Source organism: Cynara cardunculus (genome assembly GCF_001531365.2).
Source record: "Cynara cardunculus var. scolymus isolate 2C chromosome LG 2, CcrdV1, whole genome shotgun sequence".
Lineage (NCBI taxonomy): Eukaryota > Viridiplantae > Streptophyta > Magnoliopsida > Asterales > Asteraceae > Cynara > Cynara cardunculus.
The window spans coordinates 58,863,099-58,880,204 of NC_037529.1; the positions used below are offsets into that span (position 1 = coordinate 58,863,099).

Here is a 17,106-nt window from a genome sequence, read left to right on the forward strand (position 1 = left end):
CACGTTTTCAAACACAATAATATTTCCCCACATGTCAATTAAACAATACATAAATTTGCATAAAACCTCATCATTATCAAAGACTTTATCATGCACTTTAAGATCATTTAGAAGAGAATTGAACCTGTTGTAAACTTCTATGAGAAATTCGTTCTTGTGACATACAAACAATTCGTACCATCTGATGAGATTGATCATTTTGCTTTGTTTCACTTCAGAAGTCCCCTCATATAAGACTGTAAGGGTGTTCCACATATCTCTTGCAGTGGTAAGATTCATGATAGATTGATATACGTCATCTGGCAGAGACATTACGATGATTTCTGTAATCTCTTCATAACAATTTACGTAGCAAATTTCTGGATGCCATAATTTTTGACTTAGGGGCAGATGCACTTGAGATGAAGTGGTATCTGGGATACCCCTAAATTGGGTCAACGTTCAACTTAGTGTAAAGTTTTAACTGTTTAACAGCGCAACCAATTTTTTTCGTTGAAGGCAACCGCTCATTTTTCTTCTACTCGATTTGATTCGGTAAGAGCTGTCACCCTCACTTACCCGGTAAGACTCTCCATCCTTATCATCGATCTTACCGGGTAAGATTCTTGGCCCATGTCATGTTCATCCGGTGAGGAAAATTACCCGGTAAATACTTACCAAGTAAGCGTTTAGTAAACGACCTCTAACTCTATAGTGTTGACTTGTTTATATTTATGTTACCATATATATAGGAGACATTTAATTTATAAACCATCCAATTCTAATAAACTTGTACAAATTAATTTTAGCCGTCCATTTAGTCTAATAAATATTTGATTTTTTTTTTGTTTTTCTACTCCAAAGTCATGATCATAATGAATGAACTTTAGCATCTTCCATATATATATATATATATATATATATATATAGGGGTTCATTCAAGGGAGAACTGATTAATTTGTGATAACTGTGAGATCCAATCTCAACCACAAATCAACGAATAAATTAAGAAATTAATAATTATGGTAGTTAGAGTTAAAATTATAATTAGAGGGCATTTTAGGTATTTTTAAAAAACTCATCTCTCATCTCTCCTCTATCATCTCTCTGACCTCCAATCTCCGGCCTCTGGTGAACATTAATCCGACAGGTACCAGGTAATCACAAAGATATACAATGTGATACCCATTGTGATATACTGTTATACCAACAATGATACCAACTCAAAACCTTAAAAACAAAGACACACAATGTGATACTCATTGTAATACACAATGTGATACCCATTGTGATATACTGTGATAACGATTTCACCGGAGAGAGGAGAGATGAGAGAGTAGAGAAGAGTTTTTTTAAAAATACCTAATATGCCCTCTAATTATAATTTTAACTCAAACTACTATAATTATTAATTTTCTAATTTATCCGTTGATTTGTGGTTGAGATTGAATCTCACACTTATATATATATATATATATATATCTTAATCATAATTAATGAATCACGATATTGTTCATATCTCAATTGTTTTCTAATATAATTGTTTGTAAAAATTATATGATATGTATTTACAAGCTCGTAAATTTTGTAATCTAGATTTTCATAACTACGTACTTTGTAATCTCTTCTAAACCAATTCACAATTATATCATATTAAACTTTGGAAGACCATATTTTTTTAACCTCATGGACGTTCCAATTTTTTTAGAGACCTTCTTACTTATAAAACTTTTGATTACACTGTAAAATGAGATAACAAAACCACATAAATAATTAACAATACGGAATCTGAACAAGCCTAAACGTATTATAATTTATATCAAAAACAACCTTTAAAAACATCAAGGGGGTGGTGGCGCAGTTGGCTAGCGCGTAGGTCTCATAGCTTCTGAGTAATCCTGAGGTCGAGAGTTCGAGCCTCTCTCACCCCATCACTTTTTTAGTCATTTTATTCTATTTTAGAGTAAACTTCAATTTTAGTCCTTGAGGTTCAGTAAAAAGTTTGAGAGTGGAACCTAAGTTTTGATAAATTTAGAAATCATCCTTGTAGTCTTTCTTTTTATTCAAAATTGATCCTAAATCACTAACTTCGTTGTTTAACAATGTCCGAGTAGTTTATTCTTTTATAATGTTTTTTTTTCATGTTTTGTATTTTACTTATTAGTTATTTTCTTTTCCAACTGAAAATAGAAAAAAATTATTTAATAGGTTTTTCACTAAAATACCAAAATATATTAATTAAATAGTGATTTTTTTCATGTTTTACCAAAATAACCACATGGATCCTCCTAAGGGATCTCCCAAATCAGATATATGTGGATGCCAAAATCAATTAAAAAATATCTTTTGTACTTTTTGGGAGATCCCCGGGGCGATCCATGTGGTTATTTTGGTAAAACATGAAAATGAGATCCGGGTCAAACATGGGAGGCGATCATGTTTTAAGCTTTTAAACAAAATGAGAGCTGATTAGTCAATAATATACGAAACAATTTTGTTTTCACTTTTTATCGTATTATATCGATAGAGAAAAATAAGAACGAAACATTAAAATGAAGATTTATCTTACTGCATTGCACGGGTACTTTTCTAGTACTTTTTAATTTCAATTGAAGAAAATGAATTCAAATCTAATTTTTAAAATTACACAAAACTAGCCGTTACAAAACTGTTTGTTCAGATCAAATTAAATCGATCGTTCTATTCACCTCTACCAATAATCACGACACGAACACGATCCATCACTAAAATGGTGAAACCGGTTCACATCTCTCACGACAATCTGCCGTCCGTAAATCCTCGAAACGAACTTCATCACCGTATGACAATCCCCGCAAATCCTAAGATTCTTCGTGACCCGAACAACCGTCCCCGAGCTCGTACAAAGAATCCCGAAACCAACCGCCAATTTCTCGCTATGACTCGCTAAACTCTCCTCCCTTTCCTCTTCGCTAACATCATGTAACGCAAAGTTTGTTTCCGCTACATAACCTAACGCTTTCATCTTCTCCGGTAACGCTGCTAAAAACTGGTAAATTTCTTTCGACATCGAATGAGAAGTATCCCCTCCGAGAAACATATGTAACTTACCATCGAGTTCGATCCAACTGTAACCCGGGTTCTTCTTTACGCCTCGAGTCTTTAACAAATCTCGTAGATTTTTCACTTCAATCCACATTCCGGCTTCGGCGTACATGTTTGAGAGAACCACGTAGTTCCCGCTGTTTTCGGGTTCCAAAACGAACAAGTTTTTAGCGGAGATTTCGGCGATTGAGAGATTTCTATGGTTTTTGCTAGCGGATAACAGTGCACCCCATATGCTTGCTCCAGGTGGCATTGGCATTTTTGCGGTGAGCTCGTATGCTTCGTTCAATCGCCCGGCTCGACCCAAAAGATCGACGGTGCACGCATAATGTTCATGTGTTGGTTCGATGTTGTATTCTGTTCTCATGGAGTTGAAATAGTTTAAGCCGATATCAACAAGACCTGAATGGCTGCAGCCCGATAACAACCCGGTAAACGTGATTGCATCGGGCTGAACACGGGTTCGTATCATTTCACTGAACGTTGAAATGGCTTGAATTCCGTATCCGTGAGAAGCGTATGCGCTGATCATCGTGTTCCAAGAAACCAAGTTTTTTCGATTTGGTGGGATATTTTCGAAGCAAATACGGGCGTCTGAGAGGGACCCACATTTAGCGTACATAGCCGCGAGCGCCGTTTGCACGGATGTGTTTGAGTCAACACCGATGCTAGTAGCATAATCGTGAATCTTTCGGCCACGGTCAAGTGCAGACAATTGAGCACAGGCAGGGAGAATGCTCATTATCGTTACCCAGTTCGGTTTTATGTTTGAAAAATCATTTGTCATCTCGTCAAACAACTCCAAAGCTCGATCTGCTAAACCGTTTTGCGTGTACCCTGAAATCATTGTCGTCCATGATACGATGTTCTTATTCAACATTCTCGAAAACAAATCTTCAGCAGCACGCACCATCCCATTTTTCATGTGCCCTGCAATCAGCGAGTTCCAAGAAGCAATATCTCTTTGAGGCATTTCATCGAACAGTTTCCGAGCATCACCCAGTTCACCACATTTCACGTAGAAATCAATCAAAGATGCCCCCACGTAAAAATCAAACTCCAATCCACTCCTCAAACCCTTCCCATGAACACATCTACCAACCCCAACATCACATAAATCCGCACAACTCTTTAACACAAAAGGAAAAGTAAAGTAATCTGCACGAACCCCAGCTGAATCCATCTCCAAGTAAATACCAACACTTGTTTTTGAAAGACCGTAAAGCGCACAAGCTCTAATAATCGAATTATACAAAAGGGTCGACGCGTTTCGACGAATGCAATCAAATAAAACAATGGCAGAGTCGATATCACCTGAGCTAGCGTACATAGCAACCATCTTTGCACCGAGGAAGGAGTTGGGATTAAGTCCACGCAGAATCAAATGAGCGTGGGTCTGTTGGCCCAATTTGTGCAGGTTTAAGCCAGTCAAAAACTGGAAAATGGGTGCGTACGAAGTTGATGATGACGAAGGGATGGATTGAAAACGTAGTGGGTCTAAAAGGGCCATCAAGATCGAGTTTTGAGAGGCTAAATTCCTCCATTTCATTGGCAAACAGCAAAAAAACAAACTGTGTCTGCAACAAAACCTGAAAAGCAGATGAAAAACAGGATGCAAGAGGCCCCCCAAATCTGTGCGCAAAACTGCAGGGAAGATGAAAAACAAAAAATAAGATATGCGCATCCGGGGAATCGAACCCCGGTCAGTACCGTGGGAGGGTACTATGATACCACTACACTAGATGCGCTTGATGGTTTAAGAGTTTAAAAAGGTAAAACTAAAATAATGAGGGAAAACCCTCACACTAAAGTTTAGCAATTGCTTAATGGTTTGGTGCATAATGATTAAGTGTTCAGAATGATTAAGAGACTCTCATGATATAGTGCAAAATAAAATATAATTGTTTGATAACTTTTTACAATTAAATTAGAACGCTGAATAGTTAAGAGAGACCTAAGATACAAAATTATTCAGAAGGTTTTAGAATTATTAGGTGATGTACTTTCTTTTTGTCAAACAAGATTCATGTCTTAACTATTTAGAGGTTGCGTCTTAATGAAACTATTAGGAGGTAAACAAACAATTCATAATATGAATAACCAGACCTGTTTTTGACATTTTATAGTCCCTGAGCGAGAGGTAAAAAAAGCCCATTGATATATTGTTTTTATCAATGAAATAACATTCTGTTCAAGAAAATACGAAATATTAATATAAAATCTTTTTTCCGGTTATTTCTAGATACAAAATCAATCAATAATTATTTTGTAAATTAATATTATATAATATATCATTTTTACATAGTCTCGTCAATGTATTCAAACATCTTATAATATACCTTTGATATATAGATTGACATCATCTGAAATCATAATGTTGACTATTTGGAGTAATATTTTATGTAAATCAATATAAATTAGTTAAATTTTCATCTCATCTTATGTTAATGTTTTTTTTATCAATGTTTTAAACTTTTAGGACTAAAATCAGGACGGACCCAGGGGGATTGAATATAGACACAACAAATTTTTACTTTTAATTCGTGTATTTGTATTAAAACAAAGAATTACAGATTTGTCATAGAAGCTCAAAAGTTACGACCTGTGATCCGAAACAATTTGAGTGTGAGAAACTTGGTAACAGTAAAAGAGTGGGGGAAAGAAGTACTCTTTCACATTCGAAGGACTAAGGAAGTTCTTTAGATATTGATGCCGATTTTACCTATAAAATATAACAAAAAAGATCTTTCAAAACGGTTGAGTAACAATGAATGAGAAAAGTGACATTTTATAGCCACCATTGTGTTAAATGTTGTTGTCCAACTTTAATGCATGTCTTCATTTGATTTGCTGATCCATGTATGCTAGCAATCTTCATTTCATTTTTTTGAGGTTGATGTAGACCCTTGTTGACCTATCCCATCTTTCTGTTTACGGAGAGAATAATAAAGAAAGTATAACACTAATAAAATAGTAGTTTTGAACTTATTTTGGCTGACATGTTGTGCATGTTCTCATACCAAGATGGGTGTTGGAGAATTATTGAGCTAAACTTGTCGGACAAGTTTGTACTCCAAAATCCGACTTGCTGATAGTAGTGTTTATTAGATTACTAGTTGACTTTATCTTGTATTGATAGTTTTTTTGGCTAGATGACATTTCAACTAGTCTTTGATTTTTTTGAAAGCATTTTTCTCTTGGACCAATACAAATAGTTGCAAGAGACAAATGCTATCTTTTTCTATCATGAAATATAAGTCATATATCGGATTTTTTTTTATTAACCTGGATATCCACCATGCTATGCGAGCTGACTAATCCCAGGACTACCACCTGCTTTGCAGATAGCCCAGAGTCACCGCATTTGAACCTCCGTGGTCACAAGAGGATTTTTATTCCTCCTTGGATTTGAACTTGTGACCTCCAAGTACTTTTGACATTTGGAGCCAAGCTCAAACAACCGAGTAGTTTGAAGGTGCTTTATCGGATACCAAAAGACTTGGTACAAACTATGGATATTTGATTCTTTAAGTATTAAGACTCCAACGAGCAAGTCTATCTGCTTTTCTTAATCGGATGGTAAATACTTAAGGATAGAAGAGTTGATTTCACAATCTATACAAACGGATTCGATGAGTTACATCCGAGGCCTAAGACTTGAGGTTCAGATGCTACTATATTGGAATTATATCTGATGGATGAAGTTCATCGAATATATTCGTTATAAAACAAGGTAAACAAGAATTTTCTTTTCTAAGTGTTTGATTGAACACTATATGTATTATTTACAAATCCGATGATTGAGACCAACACTTAAGATTCATGCACCTCAATATTAGGTAATAATGAGTCAATAATGCATGAATAAGCAAATGTAGTTTTGAAATCGTAAATATAAATATAAGTTGAACCATCTCATATGGCTGGTATCGTTTTCCAAAAGACAGGAGTTTTCTTAGCTGATAAAAATAAATCTAATATATTCCAATATAAAAATAGAATTTATGCAGATAAAATGATTAAAAGTTAGTGAGAAATGAATGATAGAGAATATATCAAGGTTTTCAAGTCAAGCAGCTTTAAACTTTGATACTGAATAAAAATACTGAGAGAAATATATCAAAATCGAACTTGTGAGGTGCTATTTGTGTCAGGGGCCTTGGATATGTACCTGTTCAAGTTGTCATCTTACCGCCTTATGTAGAAGTCGCAGATAATACACAACATATAGCTAGCTTAGCAGAACTCGTTAAGTGGGTTATTGGATTACAGATAAAGAAGAATAACAGATGTTTTATAAAAGCGCCAAATGCCTTTCAAGATGGAAGTTATCATATAGATCACCAATTAACTTTTTACATATTTTCTTCTCAAATATTAATATTCAATAGCCCTTAATATAATACTAAATTCTTTTTGAATCTTATTAGATTTTAAATTTTTTGATGCCCACTACAATAAAATTGAGTTTATACGACGTTAAAATTTTCTAAGCATCATAATATACTGCTTTATAGGACTTAATGTATAAAACAAAAAAAACATTCTATCTTAAGACGTCGTAATAAGTTTATAGGACGCTGTTAGGCATGTTAAAAAGTTTTTTGTGACACTTTTAATATAAAACATCACATTAGCTATTTTACTAGACACTTTTGAGAAATCCCTATAAACCCATCTTTTTATAGGACACTTGTTTTTATAAGACAGTTTTTCAAATAGTATCATATAAAATAGCTAATGCAACACTTTTTTTTTATTTATAAAAATGTCCTAATTTTTTTTATTTATGCCAAAAAAATGTCCTATAAACGTATTACAACCCTTTTAGATAAGACAATTTAATGTAAAAAGTCCTAAAAATTAAGTCTTATAAGACGGTCTACTAGGACGTTTAGAAATTTCTAGCATTCTATAAACCCAATTTTGTTATACTGGTCTCTTTTATTTACTATTTTTTAAACCACGTACTAAATGCTAGAAAAATTTGGGCTCACAAGAAGGCGTGCGCTTGGCCAACCCTCCCCCAAAAACGGCCCTGTAAATAACACATTCATATTCCTGATGAATCAATGAACGAGTTGCTAATCAATTTTAGATTCACGAAACCTACCCCTTATATAAAGATAACGTTTACTTACGTTATCTATGTAAAAAAGGCTCAACTTGTTAGTGTATATTACAAGTATAATAAAAACACGGTGAACATGACATTCGATAAAAATCAGGAAAAAATCGTATTTTATGTAATTAGAAAACAAGGTTCCGAAAATATTCTTGATCCCCCTTCATTGTAGTTGGGTCTTTTTTACATGTGAGTAAAAGATGTGGAGTAACATCGATCGAACAAGTCAACTCCATGCAGGTTTGACTCCAAACAAATCCATAAATTAGGCCCTGAAACATGCAGTTCATGCACTCCCATTTCTGTCTTTAATTTGCACTTACAAACCTAATTAAGGTTTTTTGTTTTCCATTCATTCTTGAAACCCTTAATTATATATATATATATATCAACCCTCTACTTATATATATATACATACATTACATATATATATATATATATATATATATATACACACACACACACAGTGGATGGTGTTTTAGAATTATTTGTATGTGTTTGATCAAGAGAAGAAGGAGAAGAAGAAGAATCAAGATTTGATGAAATGTTGTGATTAATTAATTCTATTTTTTGGGTAATTTAAGTGATTAATGATAATAAGAATTAATCTTGGAAGTTTAGTAGATTAAATGGGGTTAATTTTGGAAAGATGTTTGTTGATGTTGGTTTTGATCATGTTTCTGTCTGTAAATGGATACTCTTCATGTTCTGAACATGAGCTTCGTAACAAAACCAGTGTTCTGCCTGGGTTTTTCCCAGCTTTGGCAACATGGTATGGAGATCCACATGGTGCTGGAAGTGGTACGTACTTATTTACCTTCACCATAACATATATATATATATATATATATATATATATATARAGAGAGAGAGAGAGAGAGAGAGAGAGGGGGGGAACGTTCAAATAAAAACCATCTAATTTGTATAAACCGTGAAAACCATATTCAACCGATCATAATTTTTCATTTTGTTCATTGTTTTGTAATTATGAGAGGTTGATTAACCATTTTTTTATTGTAGATGGTGTTAATCATGGATATTATTATCTTCATTATTTTAATTTTAGAGAAATACATGAAACAGTTTCATTAAATATTATATGAAACAATTTCATAACCATGTATGAAACAAATTCATCAAAAAAAGTATTATATGAAACAATTTCACAAGATTAAACAATTTCATGAAAAAATTTCATAAGATTAGACAATGAAATCGACGTATAAGGGTGGTTTGTACGGTTTGTACAAATGAGAGTGGTTTTTATTTGATCGCTCATCTCTCTATATATATGTATATATATATATATATCTGTGTATTTATGTATGTGTGTATATATATATATAGAGGCGAATTATTATACAACACTTTACATTTGTATAAYCAATACAACTCAATCTCAACCGTCTATGTAATTTGATGAATATGTGATTTTATAAAAGTTTTGATTATTTCATAATATAAAGTATTGATCATAATTAATGAATCCTAGTCATCTTCCAAAAACATTCAAATCATAATAAATGAACTCTCATCAATTCCATAAGTTTCTCAATTGATTGTGTTGCATTGATTGTACAAATATGACGGGTTGCATTTAAACTCTCATCTGTTTTTTATTTTTTTACAGTTTTCCACTTAACGTGACTCTCCCTCTCTATATATACACCTATAAGTGTCTCTATATACATGTATATATCTTGATCCTAAGATTCAATAATGTTTAGATGTATTAATTGAAGTTGATGCATGCATGGGTATCAAAGGAGACTATACATACATACATATATATATATATATATACATACATATATATATATACATATATATATATATATACATACATATATATATATATATATATATATATATAAACTCCATTTTTGGATGACATGCAGGAGGAGCTTGTGGATGGGCTGATGATGTGCAAAACCCTCCATTCTCAGCCATGATAGCAGCAGGAAATGCAAACTTATATCTCAAAGGCAAAGGCTGTGGGACTTGTTATCAGGTACTCTTTTTATAATGGAATCAACACACTTAACTAATTATTTCATTTCAATCGACATATTAATTAAATGGCTAAATCGCGCTTAATGAATCAGGTTTTATGCACTCGAGAGCCGTTTTGCTCGAGGAATCCTATTACTGTGACCATAACCGATGAGTGCCCAGGTGCATGCAACAAGGTCCCATTCGCTTTCGATTTAAGTGGGACCGCTTTTGGTGCGATGTCGAGTCCTGGACAAGCTGATCATCTACGTAATCTTGGTCAAGTGGATGTTCAATATCGAAGGTATACACAAAAACTTATAACTAATACTACGATAACAATGTATCATCACTACAACATAATTGGGTTTACAGGACACCGTAATCTCTAAACGTCCCAATAGACCGTTTTATAGGACTTGATTTATAGGACCAAAATATAAAGCGTCTTATCTAAAGGTGTTGTAATAAGTTTATATGACGCTTTTGGGCGTCTTAACAAGTTTTTTAGGACATTTTTAATACAAAGTGTCGCATTAGCAACTTTATAAGACATTTTTGAGACAGTGTCCTATAAACTCAATTTTTTATAGGACGGTTTTTCAAATAGTATCCTATAAAGTTGCTAATGAGACGCTTTATATTAAAAGTGTCCTAAAAAACTTATTACGACGTCAAAAAACGTCATATAAACTTATTACAACGTCATTAGATATAACGCTTTATTTTTTTGGTCCTATAAACTAAGTCTTATAAAGAGGTTTATTAGGATGCTTAGAAATTGAGAGTGTCCTATAAACTCGATTTTATTGTAGTGTATAATAGACTGTTTTATAACATTTAAATTTATATGACCAAAAGATCGTATATGACTTATTTGGACATCCTAACAAGTTTTTTATGACATATTTTTTGAAATAAAACCGATTTTATAGCGGTGTGATATGATTTTTGATTTATAATATCATATATTTGATCTTTTAACATCTTTAAATTTGCGTATATATGACTAGGGTGGCATGCAACTATGGTAGTACAAGTATTGCATTCAAGATTGACCCGATGACGAACCCTTACTGGTTTGCGATGGCGATCGAGTTTTGCGAAGGAGATGGTGGTCTTAACTCGGTCGAGGTAGCACCATTTGGCTCACCCCAGTTTAGATGGATGCAAAACACATGGGGTGCGGTTTGGACAGCGCACATTGACCCATCGTTTCGTGGTCCGTTTTCGTTCAGGCTCATCTCCCGGAGGAACGAAGCAGTCATTGCGTATCACGCTGTTCCGTACGGTTTCGTACCCGGACAAACTTATTACTCGCAGATTAATTTTAGCATGTAACTAGGATCGATCGAGAGCCGGCAGAGTCTTTGACATGTATCATGAGTTCTGGTTGATGTTCACCTAATTACCCGTACGAGGCTAAACAAAAATGAATTTAGCATTCATGATATAAATAAGAGGATTGTTTTTATATTAAATCTAGTATTTTAATTATACGTCTTATATCAGTATCGGGATAATCTAGAAAAAATCATACGGAATTATATATTTACAAGAGAGATCTACAGTTAAGGAGGTTAAACGGTTGTAACCGTTAATGGATAAGTTCAAAAGGTAGTTATAACCCAATCTTAAGTTCTGGAAAATACATCTTCAGCGATAGCCTTTCAATTCTTCAGTGATAGCCGAAGGCCTTTCAGCGACAACTGGGGCTCTTCAGTGATATGCAGAATAATACCTTCAGTGATGGCTTATCAATAACTGAAAAACACACAAAGGCTTAGAATTTTTTTTATTCTTTTAAAACTTAGATCCGAGGGTCTCAAGGGCATTGCCCTTAAGACCCCGCAAGGGGGCGCGACCCTTTTGACCCCTGCTTTATGGAGATCTAAGGTGATAGGGGCAAACATTTGTGAGTGTGCACTTTGCACCTCTTAACTCATGTATGTTTGCCTTATCATCTCAATCGATCTCAAGTAAATCACAATTAAACCAAAATGGTTGATGACACTAAAATCACCAACATTGAGTTTTATAAGATATAGAACTCAGCTCACGGGGTCGAAATCCATGTCGAATCTGAAGGGGCTCGTCTCTCGAGCAGCTTTACGACACTTCAACATAATAAAAATCTATATAGTATCAAAACCCCATGTAAAGATAAAACAACTATTTATTTGTACTGTTTGTGTCCTCTTTCAAGAATGCGGGCGACCTTGATACGGCTAAACCTGTACTGAAGTCGCTTTAGGACTGTTCTTGCCGGGTTAGAAACTGAGAGGGCGACTAAACCCGCAGTAAAGTTGCATTGGTCACCTGGTAATAATGTCGATCTTCCTTGGGTTTCTCCTCATTTTCCTCCATACCTTATCTTTCTCACTTCATTTAAGGAGCTATATAACTTCATAGGTTTCCTTCAAAACCTAACTTGTGAGTTCATCCTATACTATCATCAAACCATATACATGTTAAAATGTTATATTTTAGTTCGCTAAAGCTTTTATTTCGTGTAGTTCACATTTGGTTAATTTTGGACCAACTAGGTCAAAATTTTAAGTTGGGGATTTTACGTATTTCGACGAGACAAGTGTCGGAAACGATTTTATATACAATGGGGATGATTAATTCAAAGTTTGATAAGTTTTGGAACCTAAACCGGAGAGATTGATCTTAATGATTGATTATTCATATGTGTTGCTTATATAACATCGAATCGTGGCTTGCTTATGTGTTCCATCACTGTAAATGGTAAATCGGGTCTCCTCCTTCATCCTATGATGTTTTACGCCCTTCCAATGGTAAATATGATTTTACTATATATATAAATGGGCATGACTTAATAAAGCTACATTTTTCGTTTTAATGTGTTAGAGCTTTATTCAATAAATGTTTGTGCTCACTAGGCCTTAAGCCTAACACTTTTTCTTAAATGACATGTATATCAGGTTCCCCTAGAGGTGGACTCCTAAGGCTTGAGCGAAGCGGCATGTGCCGGTAGAGGTATTTTTGGGTGATCCTTTTGGAAGTCAATCGTGGAGTTACTAAAGATACACCTTTTCTTTTTGAGGATTTTAACGATACCCAATTTGTAATCTAGATTTAGAATTGATTTAGATTAGTAGGTTTTTGGTTATCATTCATTAAATTTGTAAACTCACTCCCATACTATTTTCTCATTTTATTGGGTGATTGTATTCGATCCAATCTTGGTCCGCTTTAAGTCTACAGGTTTAAACTGTCTTCTATTTTTAAGGTTGTTACAATATGGTTCTGGTTAAACATGTTTAAAAGTCAAATACACATGTTAATATAAGAGTATGTAATAATTGAAGTTGACCATGAGAAAAATGGAGCTTACATTGTTTGGGCTCAAACACAAGCTCAAAAGTAGGGCTGTATACGAACCGAACGAACACGAACAGAGGCTTGTTCATGTTCGTTCGTTTAACTTAACCGAACAAACGAACGGATACGAACAGTAAACGAACGGAAATATTTGTGTTCGTGTTCGTTCGTTTAGAAATCAGGTGTGTTCGTGTTCGTTTATATTCATTCGTTAACATGCTAAACGAACATAAATAAATATTATTTGAATTCAAAGTAAATAAATAAAAGATTATATATTAAATTTAATATATAAACGAATGGTAAATGAACGAACGTTCACAAACATAAATGAACGAACAAGACTCTTGTTCATGTTCGTTCGTTTAATTAAACGAACAAAAAATTTGTTCATGTTCGTTCATTTATTAAATAAACGAACATAAACGAACTTCCCACCAAACGGTTCACTGAATGTTCGGTTCGTTTACAACCATAACTAGAAGTCCACAATTCAATTGGGGCTGCAATATATGAATTATAAGTTACATATATAAACAAATAGACACATGGTTATTGTTTTAAATAGAACACTAGTGTGGTCCCTTGTAATACCCGTATTTTGATGTTATAATTAGTAAATGGAATTTTGGAATTTACCGAGTTGATTTCATTGTCAAAATAGGAACATTTGACTTCTTGTGCCACAGATGATGACATTTGTCATGATCCCGGACACGATAGCCTCGGTCCTGATATTTTGGAGGTCATGTGCGAAAAATAAAACGTGTCACTTAATTCTAAATTCTGTTAGATGATCAGAAAATTATAAAAGAAATTATTTGAAAAAAACACTAAATAACCAAAGTTTAATGAATCCATCTACATAGAATTTTGAAATTGAAGAATCAAAGGGAAGCTTGAGAACGGGTTTATAGGATACCTAAAATCTCTAAACGTTATAGTATGATATTTTATAGGACTTCAGTTTATAAAACCAAAATATAAAGAGTTTTGGACACTTTTAAAACAAAATGTCATTTTCGCTATTTTATAGGACACTTTTGAGAATTCTCCTAAAACCCATATTTTTATAGAATAAACTTTGAAATAGTATCATATAAAATAAACAACATGACACTTTATTTTAAAAGTGTTATAAAAAACTTGTTAGGATGTCCAAAAACGTCATATAAACTCATTGTAACACTTTTAGATAAGACGCTACAACCTGAGTTGACCTGCAAAAATACATTTACAACAACTAAGGTTTAGACCGAAAAGTCTAGTGAGTGATATCCCTCGTATAAAAACATGTCATAAAAATGATAATAGTTTTAGTTCAAATTTCAACTTATTTAAACTATCGTGGATGCCCGCGATTTATCGCGGTTAAACCCACCAACTATTGCGGCTGCCCGCCATCTATTGTGGTTAAAACCGCTAACTATCATAGCTGTCCTGCCATCTATCGTGGTTAAACCCGCCAACTATCGCGGCCTAAACGATGAACAAACTATAGGTCAAAACTTGGCCAATGAACTCCTTCATCTCCTAAGGCATGGGAGATGAGCGCTCCCTCATCTCCCAAGGCATGAGAGATGAACACATCCCATCAGACATAATTTTTCGAATCCAAACACGTCACATAATTTCATGTATCAAAGTAGATCATGTGTAACGTAATAACACATAATTTACCAAAATTTTGTAAAAACTCATCTCGTCCGAAATTACTCAAGATCTCCCTTTGCACTCTTTGATTCTTTCTCTCCTTCAACCCCATCACCAAAACCCTTTTCCTAACCATATCTTCTCAACTTACATATGAAATTCTCAGGAGGGGAGGGTGAGACGATGCATAGGCATGCACCCTCCCCCCATGTGAAAACCATAAATCCAGAAAATAATACTGGACCAAAAAACATAACCCACAAGGAGGTGACCACTAATTCACCATTGGTCCCACATCTTTCAATAAATGCCTGATTTACCCCTCAACTTTCCATCACTATTTATTTCAAAACCCAATCAACCCATAACTTAAAACCGAACATTACAATTGATGTAACATAATAACCCTTGTTTCATTTTGTATGTTTAACAAAAATTTAAGGGTGAATATGAGAACCTTCTATTATTTAGGAGATAAAGTTGTAAGTTGACGGTTAATGAGAGTTTTCTTTCCCCATTTCTCCATTAAATGTGTATCATATCTATAATGTGTGTGTGCAAAAAAGGATACTTTGAAGAAAATGCGCCATTAAAGGATTTTTGGGAGGATCGTAGAAGAAGAAGTGGAAAAATCATCCTCATCATGTATGAATCTTGATCTTTAAGCTTGGTAAGTTTGTGCAGTTTTTCCCCTTATCTTCTGGCCGACGCTCCCTTTACTGGTATCAGTGCAAGGGCAATTAGTACGAGTTGCCATAGTTGTCCGAATGGATTAGAACAAAGGGATTAGGCCTTTTTCGCTTCTTTGTCAAGCTTTCGAGTGGCTCTTTCAACTGCCGCGTAATCCCCCAACATGCTCAAGAACCGAGAGCCGCTCAGGGACTGGACTCCACCAAGAGGTTCTTTCTCTCACGTCATTTCGCCCAATCGTTTTCATCCATTAATGGAGTTTTGTTACTTGATTTGGGAAGTTAGGGCTCATTTGGGTATTTTGGGATTAAACAGATGATTTTTCATGGAAATTCATCATTTATCCGATTTTGACATAGATTTAAAGTTTGTTACATTTTTTTCTCTTGAATCCTTGAGTTGATTGTAATATATATGTTTTAGGAGTTTTGTTTTAAGAGAAGGAGGATCATGATTTGTGTTGGTCCCGAATGAGATGGAAATAAACATAAAGTAATTGTAGAAGGGGGGGTTACATACAATTACACATGAATTTTTAACTTTTTTATTTCTTATTGATGTATATAAAAAATTAACACAAAATTATTGGGGAATAAGAAAAGGATAAACCTAACTTAAACAATCTCACACACGGAAGAACTTACAAGAATAACACATAGTGTACTTACAAAAAACCAAAAAAACCGAGATTTCTTCACACATAAGAGAGTAGGAGAGTCTAACCAAATACAAATTTATATTAAATAATAATAGTAGGGAGATAGTGGAGAGAGAAAGGGAGGAGCTTTACAAAGGATATCATTGTCATCATGGATGGGGCGCCGATGTGTTCGGAGAATGAAATGGGGGGCTGATGTGTCGATGGATAGGAATGATGGTTTAGGGTTATAAAAGTAATTTAGTTTTCAAATCTAATAAGTTGTTTATGATAAGTTAAAATAAAGTAACTTATCAAAAACTTCTTATTTGACACCAGTATAAACAATCTTTTTCTTTCTCCATCTAAACACACCATTATCACTCCGATGTAAATCAATAAACACTATAAATAAACTAGGGGTGTCCAAAAAAACCGTCGAACCGCTCAAACCGGCCGAACCAAGTCAAACTGAACCGTTTTTGGCGGTTTCAGCGGTCTGGTGGTCCGGTCTGGTTTGGAAAGTAGCAAAACCGGACGGTTTGGTCCGATCTACAGTCTAGAACCTTTTTTGGACGGTTTGGACCCCCCCCCCCCC

At 34.3% G+C, this 17,106-nt stretch overlaps 2 protein-coding genes and 2 non-coding genes across 4 annotated transcripts; 2 read left to right on the forward strand and 2 right to left on the reverse strand.

Annotated features, from left to right (window-relative positions):
• The first annotated feature begins 1,825 nt into the window (after positions 1–1,825).
• On the forward strand, positions 1,826–1,910 carry TRNAM-CAU. Its single transcript is given in 2 exon segments — positions 1,826–1,863; positions 1,875–1,910. It is a non-coding gene; the product is annotated as a tRNA-Met (tRNA).
• Positions 1,911–2,664: 754 nt separating this feature from the next.
• LOC112507939 (pentatricopeptide repeat-containing protein At3g62890-like) lies at positions 2,665–4,612 on the reverse strand. The gene has a single exon (XM_025112694.1). The coding sequence runs from the start codon at positions 4,610–4,612 to the stop codon at positions 2,690–2,692; it is 1,923 nt and encodes a 640-aa protein (XP_024968462.1). The 3' UTR covers positions 2,665–2,689.
• Positions 4,613–4,740: 128 nt separating this feature from the next.
• TRNAG-CCC lies at positions 4,741–4,811 on the reverse strand. The gene has a single exon. It is a non-coding gene; the product is annotated as a tRNA-Gly (tRNA).
• Positions 4,812–8,817: 4,006 nt separating this feature from the next.
• Positions 8,818–11,521, forward strand: LOC112506213 (expansin-B6-like). Its single transcript, XM_025110231.1, has 5 exons — positions 8,818–8,989; positions 9,209–9,211; positions 10,087–10,199; positions 10,294–10,484; positions 11,194–11,521. Exons 1-5 carry the CDS (start codon positions 8,818–8,820, stop codon positions 11,519–11,521), a joined length of 807 nt encoding a protein of 268 aa, XP_024965999.1.
• Positions 11,522–17,106: the final 5,585 nt, after the last annotated feature.

Excerpts from the sequence above, each read along its gene's own strand:
- LOC112507939 (XM_025112694.1), bottom strand. The coding sequence starts at position 4,612 with ATGAAATGGAGGAATTTAGCCTCTCAAAACTCGATCTTGATGGCCCTT.
- LOC112506213 (XM_025110231.1), top strand. The coding sequence starts at position 8,818 with ATGGGGTTAATTTTGGAAAGATGTTTGTTGATGTTGGTTTTGATCATG. Across the intron at positions 10,200-10,293 it reads GCTGTGGGACTTGTTATCAG|GTTTTATGCACTCGAGAGCC; the intron begins GTACTCTTTTTA and ends TTAATGAATCAG. Across the intron at positions 10,485-11,193 it reads GTGGATGTTCAATATCGAAG|GGTGGCATGCAACTATGGTA; the intron begins GTATACACAAAA and ends ATATATGACTAG.